Source organism: Ornithodoros turicata, unplaced genomic scaffold (genome assembly GCF_037126465.1).
Source record: "Ornithodoros turicata isolate Travis unplaced genomic scaffold, ASM3712646v1 Chromosome52, whole genome shotgun sequence".
NCBI classification, from domain to species: Eukaryota; Metazoa; Arthropoda; class Arachnida; order Ixodida; family Argasidae; genus Ornithodoros; species Ornithodoros turicata.
In genome coordinates, this window is record NW_026999380.1 from 394,969 (window position 1) to 405,615 (window position 10,647).

The 10,647-nt window shown below is 47.5% G+C and overlaps 1 protein-coding gene across 1 annotated transcript; it reads left to right on the forward strand.

Moving 5' to 3' along the window:
- The first annotated feature begins 626 nt into the window (after window positions 1-626).
- LOC135374280 (uncharacterized) lies at window positions 627-5,891 on the forward strand. The gene is made up of 3 exons (XM_064607267.1): window positions 627-2,079; window positions 2,148-5,617; window positions 5,676-5,891. The coding sequence occupies exon 2, from the start codon at window positions 3,198-3,200 to the stop codon at window positions 4,608-4,610; it is 1,413 nt and encodes a 470-aa protein (XP_064463337.1). The 5' UTR covers window positions 627-2,079; window positions 2,148-3,197; the 3' UTR covers window positions 4,611-5,617; window positions 5,676-5,891.
- The last annotated feature ends 4,756 nt before the right edge of the window (window positions 5,892-10,647 follow it).

Below are 10,647 nucleotides of genomic sequence, written 5' to 3' on the forward strand. Positions count from 1 at the left end.
GAGATGCTGTGTTTCTTTTCTGCTTCGGGACGGTCGACTGGCGATATCGTATTACATCCGGCGGGAAGGCCTATTGTTTCGCATTGGCATATGCGTGTTCCCCGTTTTGACGATGGTTGGATAATTATTGACGTGAGGAATAATATGAATTTATGTGGCTGTGAATAGACCTTGGGTTTTTGCTCGTTGTGAGGCACTAAAAATGTGTGAGTGTGCGTGCGCGTTTGTGCAACTGGGACCCCACTTGAGAAGTAAGTTCAATGTGTTTGACTTCAGTGATATTGCCGATATTGCCGTATATTATGTCGACTGTGATTTTTTTTGTTTGAAAAATGAGGTTTATCGCATTTTCAATAGAGTAGATTGAGCTACACATGAAATATGCTTTCTCCAAGCAGCGTGCTTTATATTCTTATCGAATCGCTCACGCCTGTATAACAAATTCAGAAAGCAGATGTGAATGGGTGTGTTCCTCAGGTTGTGTGTTTGCCATACAAGCTTAGTTTTTGCGAATATTGTATTATTCTGTTTAATAATTTTCTGGTGGTAGAAAATGTGTGTTGTCATGCTTGACACTTTGCTATTCGTGCAGAAGTGCGTGTAATTTCTTATTTTTCACTGTCGCTCGTTGTGTCTGTGTTGCGTGTGTGTATGTGTGTGTGCAACTGTGACCCCACTTAACCAGTAAGTACATTGTGTACGCCTTTTCGTGTGACTCCGAGTGATAAATTTATGTGGTATTGCATGAAATGTTGGTTTAAAAATAAGGGTTGTTGCACTTGCGTAGCAGTGGCTTCTTATTGCAATTTTCGCCCGTAAAAAAAAATCAGCGTATATCGTATTATGCTGCGCGAGTAGAACTGATTTTCCCAATTCGATTTGTGTACCCTTGTCCTGTGCTTTCTTTACACAGGGACAACGCGACTGCGTATGTAGCATTATGCAATAATTATCTGATAGCAGAAATGAGTGCCTTTTTCCCCCGTTTATTAGCATGTGCTTCGCTTTTTCTTCTTTTCTTTTTTTTTTTTTTGCAGTTACAGCTATTCAAGCAAAAGTACGTGTAATTTTTCATGGCTCTTTTCTTCTTTCACTGCTAAAGCAGAAGAAAATCACTTGGTAAAGCTGAATAGTGTTCCATCATGGAAAGTGGGTTTGTTTGTTTTTGTTTGTTTGTTTGTTAGATTTTGTTGGGTGCTCGATGAAGTAAGCAGTGCTTAATCGTGCAGTTATGGGTATTTGAGCAGTCTGAGCCAGGAGTAGAAATTCCAATAAAGCACCTCTCCTTGTGCATTCCTGAGCTGCTGTGTGCGCGCGCGTGTGTGCTTTTTTCCCGGTTTGTGACGTCAGCATGGCATGTTGGGGCTTGTTTAGCAATGTTACGATTTTACCCGCCATTAGTATCTTGTTGTTATCTTGTGCTAGCCGCGTAGCGATGTGTGGTGTCTCTGCGATTATTCCTGAGGTCTTAAGCCTTTTCCCTCACTGCTTAAGTGAATTTGTGTACCCTTGTCCTGTGGTTTCTTTACGACGATGCGGCTGTGCATGTAGCATTATGCAATAATTATCTGACAGCAGAAATGGGTGTTTTGTCAGTTGATGGTAGTTTGTTAGCATGTGTTTAATTTTTGTAGTCATAGCTATTTTGCTATTTGAGCAGAAATGATGATATCTGAGGGTTTAACGCTGAGGGTAGAAATTCCTGTCTGAGATGAATCTGCATTTCACTGCAACTTGTTTCATTTAAGTAATATTATTGAAATTCCACAGCCACTGTGAACAAAGAGGGGTGGTTGTGTGCATGCTCATGGAAGCAACTTGCATATTGGAATGACACGTGATGATAGCGAACTTTGCGCTCAGGTGCGGCAATGGTGTAGGCGGACGGAGCATTACGTGAAGCCAAGGGCAAGCTGCGACCTTGAACATGCAGAGCAAGTTATTTTTAGGCTATGACGACTCCTCGCACCCGTCCATGTTGGGGCATGCAGCGAGGTCGCCGCTATATAAGCGGGGAGGATGTGTAAAGAGGCAGCAGTCTTCGCATCGCTTCGGGAGTGTGCGGAGCTCGCTTCAAAAGTAAGTATTTTTCATCCACGCTCTGTGGCGCACGTTTTCTTAGTGTTTCTTCTTTTTTTTTTTTTCAGTGCCTAGATGCGTGTTCTGCTTTTTTGATCCTCATGATATCATGGACGATGAGCCATTGGAAGAGAATTCACCATCTTCTCCAGACATTTCACCTGCCACATTGCATGCTCACGTCGAGCGATCACATCCCTATGTGGACATTTCCTTCCTGCCTTTCTTTCAAACTGATAGCGCATTTCGAGGTATCGTCAAAGCGTTTGTGCTATTGGCATCTGTTCCACCTCCACAATATAATTGCTATTTTGCGAGCACAAAGAATACCCTTTAGATTTTGCATTTGTTCTGACGTTCTAATGATGAAAGAAAATCGAGGGGATATAACCGCACACATAGCTCATTTTATGGCGCTTGCTCGCGAAGTCCACAGCGACGGAGCTATTGCAAATACTTTGATGGACGTGATTCAGGAGTCCACCGGGCGCATTGAAAATTACCAGCGTGAGGGTAGTGGGTTTGTATCCACCGACGTCCAAAAAGTTCAAATGTGTATTTCCGCTGTGAAAACTAAAAAGTTTGGATCCGAGGGGGTACTTCCCACAAATTTGGCTAAACGCAGGAACGTGTTAACGAATATCCATTTACCAGCACGCAAGGAGGGTGAATGTTTTAAATACAATACACTCGCTCTCCTGCGTCCACAGGAAAGGAATTCGTGGAAAAAATGTGAAAATTATGCAGCAGATTACTGGTAGCCAAGCCGCTTCCCTGTTTCATTCTCTGATCTGGATGAATTTGAAGTCCAAAACGAGATATCCGTGTATGTTTACGCCTATGTCGATCAGGGAGTGCACGTGTCGCGACCCGCAAAACTGGAATTCAAAAAGAAAATTCATCTTTTGGAGGTTGATGAGCATTTTGTTGGAATAAAGTCCCTCGAACGCTTGTTGACAACAAGAAGTAACCATTTTGTTTGCGAACGCTGCACACGCTCTTTCGTGAAGGAAGAGAGCACGGCGAAACATCGACGCCTTTGCACGGACATAAACGAAATCCTGTTGGAATGTTGCGAGCCGGGAAAAATTGTTGTAGAGTTTACTAAAATACAGTACATGCAACAGTACAACTATGTCGTTGCGTCGGACACTGAGAGCGTACTCGCAGCACCCAGTGGTGTTGGCATGCAACGTCACATTACCTCTAGCTTCTGTGCTGTGCTCGTGCGTACCCATGACTCAAAGGTGATGCGCATTAGAACACACCATGGGGAAGATGCGGCAAAACAGTGTGTGAAGGCACTCATGGAAATGCGTGATGAAATGATTGCCTTGAACGCCTGCCCCGCTGCAATGGTGTTGAGCGATGAACAACAGGCCAAGCACAGAGCTGCTACCCACTGTGCATATTGTAAACGGGAATTCGCGAAAGACCTATCTCGTGTCCGGCATCATGATCATTCGAAGCATTGTACTGCGGGTGAGACAAATTATATCGCGACACTGTGCAACCCCTGTAACGTCGCGTGCACTACCAGAGAAAAATTGCCGATCATGGTCCACAATTTGTCTTATGATCTGGCTGGACTGTTACGGGAATTTCACGGGAAGCGACCTCCCTTCATTGTGGCCAGCTCCATGGAAAAAATTCGTTCGTTCGAAATTGGTACCTTCCTCTTCAGAGATACCATGCAGTACCTAAATTCGTCGTTGGGGGACCCCGTGGAAACCGTCAAATCCATGGGGGGAGCCGAGGCATTCCAATGCTTGAAGCAGGTATTTGGAAAGGGCTACGAAATTTTACTTCGTAAAGGTGTATTCCCGTACAGCTATGTCAGTTCTTTCGCAGTTTACGATGAACTGACCTTGCCAGAAAAATCCTTCTTTCGAAACGATCTCACGGGGGAGGATATAAGTGAGGAGGACTACCAGTATGCATTGCTCGTATTTGAACGTTTTGGGTGCTCAAATTTGAGGGATTATAATGCATTATACCTGAAAATGGATGCCATATTACATGCGGACGTGATGCAGCACTTCCGACGTCTGTGCTACAGCGCGCGCGGATTGGAATTGCTTCATTGTGTTTCTCTGGCATCCTATTCGTGGCAATGCGCCCTAAATTACACGCAGGCAAAATTGGAATTGATCACCGAAGAGGACATGTACAGAACCATCGAATCAGGCGTTAGAGGTGGGCTCTGTCAGGCGAGCAGGCGTCATTTGCAGGCTAACAACCCTCTGTGTAGTGGCTATGATCCCGATAAAGAGGAGGTGTACATATCATACATAGATTGCAACAATCTTTATGAATTTAGTATGATAAAGCACCTCCCCGTCGGGGATTTCGAATGGGTCGAGGATTTTAGCTCCGTGGATTTTATGCGTCACCCCACGGATTCAGATGTGGGGTACGTGTACGTATGTGACTTGGAGTATCCAAAATCTATCCACACTCTAACGAGGTACTTCCCCCTGGCTCCCGAGAACGCAGTAGTCCCAAAGGAATGGCTCTCGCCATTCCAGTGAGGGCTTCTCGAAGAATTAATGTATCAGCCTGCTAAGAGCAAAAAGCTGTTGCTTACGTGCAAGGACAAAGTCGAGTACGTTGTTCATTACGCGCTGCTCGCACTCTATTGTAGAGTAGGCATGAGGGTGACAAAAATTCACAGAATTCTAAAATTTCGCCAGGTGCCATTCCTGCGTCCCTACATCGAGGACAATGTCGCCAGACGTGTTGCCTGGGGCACGACATTCGAAAAAAACTTCTACAAACTCTCAAATAATGCAGTCTTTGGGAGAACACTTTTAAATAAGTTTAACATGCGTGATATTCGAGTAGCCTTCGATGAGGAGACGGCGAGTCGCCTCGGGAGTCGGGCAGAATGCGTGACGATGGAAATTTTGTCCCCGGATTGTGTCATGTACGAAATGCGCAAAAGAAAAGTGCGATGCGATTTCCCGCTCCAGATTGGGTTTACGATTTTAGAACTCAGTAAATTAACCATGTACTCATTCTACTATGAAACCTTGCTGAGCAAGCTCACTTGTCTGGTGATTACCTGTTACTTTGACACGGATTCTCTGATCCTTGGCCTATTCTGCAAGGACTACGAAGATCAGTTACAAGCGATCGCCGACGACCACTTAGATCTGTCTTCCTTTGATCGGGATCATCCACTGTACAGTGAAAAGAATCGTGGAAGACTTGGGGCATTCAAAAGCTGGTAGTGTACCTACCGAAGAAGTAATATGCTTGAAAGCTAAAATGTACTCTATCAAACTAGCTGGAGAAAAGCAAATTGCAAGAGCTAAAGGGGTAAAGAAAAATATTGTACGCAAGCACCTCCTCCATGAGACATACTACGATACATTGTTCAATCACACGAGCGTATCGAATGAGCAAGTGTCAATAGTTGGAAAGAAACAGTGCATGTACACCATCAGAAATGTCAAAAGAAGCCTGATGGCATATGACGACAAGCGATACCTCTGCAATGACATCGAATCCTACCCTTACGGAAGCTGTGAATATGGTAAGTTTAAATGGATGATGTAAATAGTGAAGCTCATAACATTCTTTTTTCACTCCAGAAGATGTGTAGGAAGAGAACTGATACTTCTGTGACATGCTGTTCTCGCGTGCGGTCTGGGACTGAGCCGTGGATGGAGAAGGACGAATGCCTGGGTTATCCACATGATACTTATGCGAAAAACGCCATGGATGTTAACGGAAATGTCCAGTGTGCCTGGAAGTGCCCCAGAGAGAACTACAATCTCTCTGAGACTGCCAATAAACATTGAAAACTATTTCCTGTGTTTTTCCATGTCCTTACTGTTCCGAAGCGTTGTCCTGGCTTAACTAGAAAGCATCCCAAGCCAATATGCAATTTGGGGGGCCTGTGAGCTGGCCCAGAAATGAATGGAATTGATCAATGAGCGGTTGTCTATGCTGCGGTTGAAATTATGAAGCAATATGCAGTTGAAAGAGTGTGACCGAGTAACTAGAGAGTGGAAATGACAAATGAGTCTAACGAGCGTGTATGAGAGGCAGCCAATAGGTCAATCACTAGGTTTTAGAAATGAATGGAAGTGACCACCCCCGGACCAATAGACAGGTGAGCGATTTGGAAGCCTATGAGCCGACTTAGAATTGAATAGAAAGATCATTTTGGTGTCTACGAGCGAGTGAGCAGGTGTTGTGGTAATTAATGGTAGCCAATCACATAGAAATTAGATGGATGAAGGGGTAGAGCTGTGACCAACCAACCAGAGGACTTAGAAGTGGCTTGACCTGGATTAGAATTTGGTGGTGGATTAGAAATTCCTTGAAATGGATTAGAAAAAAGAGCGATTTGGAAGCCTATGAGCCAACTTAGAATTGAATAGAATAGATAATTTTGGTGTCTATGAGCGAGTGAGCAAATGTGGCAATGAAGGGTAGCCAATCACATAGAAATAGGATGGATCACCATGACGTGGTGGAGCCTGGATTAGACCTGGCTTGACCTGGATTAGAAATGGGTGGTGGATTAGAAATTCCTAGAACTGGATTAGAAAAAGGATGTCGTTGTGCGTAACGGCTCTATACTACTTATCGTTGGGCAACAACCGGTTAAGCGGCTGCGCTAGCACAGCGCAATTAGGAATGAATTGTCTGTAGAAACCAACCATACCCAAGAAACGCTGCAAGGCTATTACGTTACCGGGAACCGGATACTCCATGATCGCCTTTAGCTTGTCATCGCTAGGACTGATGGTTCCTCTGTCCACCATGAAGCCAAGAAGACTGATCCTAGGCGATGCCAGCTGCACCTTGCGGGGGTTGATGGTTAGCCCCACCTGTTTCATCCTTGCAAGGACGACTGACAGGTCTTCCAAGTGTTCCTGAAAGTTTCTGGAAAACACTACGACATCATCCATGTACGCCATCGCGAAGTTATACTTCGCATCTCCCAATACGGTATCCATTAGCCGTTGGAAACTGGCGTGAGAGTTAGACAGACCGAAAGGCATCCGTACAAACTCAAACAAACCTCTATGACAGGCAAAGGCTGTCTTCGGGACATCCTCCGGGGCAACTTGGATTTGCAAAAACCCTCTACTACAATCAAGCGTTGAAAACACTGTAGCGTTGCCCAGGGAATACATAATAGACTCAATGGACGGAAAGGGGTAAGAGTCCCTTACAGTTAGTGCTTTAAGTCGACGGTAGTTGATGCATAACCTAGCCGTACCATCACGTTTCGGAGCCAGGACGACAGGAAACGCCCAAAGGCTCTGCGACCTTTGAACTGCACCGGTTTGGAGCATGTCATCTAGAGCAGCGTCTAGCAAAGCACGCTTACGCACACTCAATGGTCTCTCTGGATTGCAACGCCAGGGCCTAGCGTTACCCGTGTCTATGCTATGCTGTAACACAGACGACTTACCGGGTTTTTCCGTGAAGACACCGTCAAACTGCCGCAGTGCTTGTTCAAGCTGACGGCGCTCCTCCTCGGGACAATGGAATGACCCCAAGACAGTCGGGAGCGGGGACGGTTCGACGGACATTGCTGCAGCTTGCTTCTCTGAACTGCTGTCCTGTGGCACGGCGAAAGGGAAAAGTCCTGACGATCCGTGGTAAACGTATCCTCCATTGGGCAGGTCCAGCACAAATTTCTGCCGAATGATGAAGTCCCTGCCCAGGATAACGGGCACTGCCAGGCCAGGAAGGTGGACGAAGCGCCGCTTTCGTCGTCTCCCATCAAAGCGAAGCCAGAGCACAACTGCAGTTTGTGCTGGAATCACGTCATTGGAAGAAAGATGCGCAGTGCTCGTAAACACAATCGCCGATACGGGAGACTGTAGCTCCCGTGTCGATATGGGCGATGTAATCTCTCCCCAAAATTCGAACACCGATGTTTGGTTCTTTGTCCTCGATGTTATCTCGGACGGAAAGAGCAAAAGGAGCTAAAGCGTCTCCTTTTATCTTGCTGCTTGCAAAGCCAGCTTCTGAATTATCAGTGTCACGGATTGTAACCGTTCGTTCGCTCTTTCGGCAGATAGCCGACGTCTCTGAGCGATTTTATACCGGCGTCGGCTGCGACCATTTCCCGTTGGTACATTACGGGGGTTTGGTCTTTGTCGCAGACAGTCCCGACGAAAGTGGTTAGGGCTGCCGCACGTCCAACAGCCAGCGGGCATTCTGCGTTGCTGCCGCGGAACATGCCGCTGCTCCTGCGGCCTCCTTGGGGTTTCGCCAGCTAAATAGCCGCGTTGACCATGATTATGGGACAGGACGGGTCTGCCAAGGCTCGTTCCTGCGGTGATCGCCCTCTGTTCATAACGGAAGGGATCGTGTGCTCGGCGTGATGGCTCCGCATAATAATTGCGGTTGTGATCATCCAGTCCCACTGCAGGTGGGCGCTCAACCGAGGCTGCTCTCGATGACCACGCACAACGCGGTTCTAACGCCAATTCAAGCGGCGGCGGGGCCGATACTCGAGTTCCGCTAAGAGGTCTTCTTCAATTGTGCGAGCCTCTTGCGCCAGCGCTTCAAGGCCATTAAAGCGATGGGCTCTAAGATAGGGCCGGTAGCGAGGATGACACTGACGGATAGCCCGTGTCACACGCTGCTCCTCTGTAGCAGTAGGTTCAGCTCTGCTATACAGGTCTTGCAATGCCCGAACGAATTCTGCTAAGGTCTCATCTGGATGCTGAGTACGCTTATGTAGCTCCTCCAGGATACGATATTCGTAATCCGGGGGAAGAAATTCGCTCTTAAACCGCTTCTGAAAATCCTGAACGGACGTAAACCTCGACTGGAGCCGAAGCCAGCGAGCGGCGTCTCCGATCAAGGCAACCTGCAGGATGCGTTGTATCAGGACTTCATCTGAGATTCCCATACCAGTCTGATAGGATAAGGTTATCTAAGAAGTCTGCGACCGACTTTTTATCGGTATACCCTGAGAAGGTAGGGACCGGTGAATTCAGTCGCAGGGGCACTTGTGCCTGCGGCGGCGAAACCGATCTGGCATCAAGGCGTTGTGCCACCAACGAACATAACTCCGTCATGCGTGACAAGAGTTCTGTCGTTATAGCGGAGTCCAACTGCGGCACTGCCGGCACTGCAGATACCGTAATTGACGTACGTTGGGACGGAGGCACTGCATGTGCCTCTTTGTCCTCGGCTGGTCCTTTCGGCTCCGAAAGCGCCGAGTTGCCGGAAACCAACCCTTCCTCCGCAAGGGACTCCTGCTGCACCGTGCCCTTTCATCCGTCCCGGAGGTCCTATCGGCCTCACGGGGGCGAATGCTGCATCGGCTCCGGGGCTCGGGCACCGAGTGGGAGCTCTGAAGCACTCAAAACAACTCAAACACACTCAAAGCAAAAACGATAGCTCGAAAGAAAAAAAATGACCCCCCCCCTCATCCCGGAAAAAGAACAAAAACAAACCGGCGGGTCCTGAATGAAAGAAAAGAAAAAAAAAACGTACCAAACGAAAAATGAACAACGCGTGCTGCGTCCTCCTCGCTGTCGAACGGACGAACTGTGCCCCCCAACTTTGGGCGCCAGTTGTGGAAACCTCGTGTTTCCACAACCTCGGGGCGTCAGTCCGTCCGCTCCGTCGCCGAGGAAGACACAGCAACCAAAAGGTTCAAACAACAACGGTTTATTCCATACTTTTACACAGAATACCGCCAGCAACAACTGAAGGAGCCAAACCAAAAAGTGCCCTGTGGTTTCCGTGCCTATCGCTTAAGTAGCCCTTTAACGCCCCTTACTTCTAGGACGCATGACCCGATTCAGCTTATCAGGGGTTTCACACACGCGCTCCGCAATGACGCCCACAAGCTAAAGGGGTCAAAAAGAGCATTGTGCGCAAACACCTCCATGATACGTACCGCGATACCCTATTCAAGCACACTAGCGTACCGCACGAACAGCTGTCAATAGTGGGAAAGAAACAGTGTATGTACACCATCAGAAATGTGAGAAGTCTGATGGCGTACGATGACAAACGGTACCTCTATAATGACGTGGACTCCTACCCGTACAGAAGCTGCGAATATGGTAAGCTCGCGTGGATGACGTAGATGGTTGAATTTTCCCCAGCGTTCTTTCCCCCGCACAGATAATGCAGAGGATGAGAAGGAGTAGCGTCATATGGCCTGCGTCACTGGAAGGATGCGGTACAACGTTCTCTTCTCACTCATCCTGTGCGCGCTAGCGCTGGACGCAGGCAACTGTACCGCGAGCATCAAGCTGGAGAAGGATAAGCGCACGTACGCGCATGAATGCCCTGGCGACATCTTGGCCATCAGCGAGTGGCACGTGGTACCTACTGAACAGGAACGCTACTGAATCGCTGTGCACATGGACGTTAACGACAGCTACAAGGATATCCAGTGCACGTGGAAGTGCCAACTCACGGAGGACGAAATTTTTCTCAGCCGCTGTCCCGGAGACGTCTACATGATCCGTCACTTCCGTGGAACCACGCCCAGCATCAAAGGAATCAACCTCTCCAAGACTGCCATGCTTTCCCTCCATACATGTACTCAATAAACATTGAAATGTATTT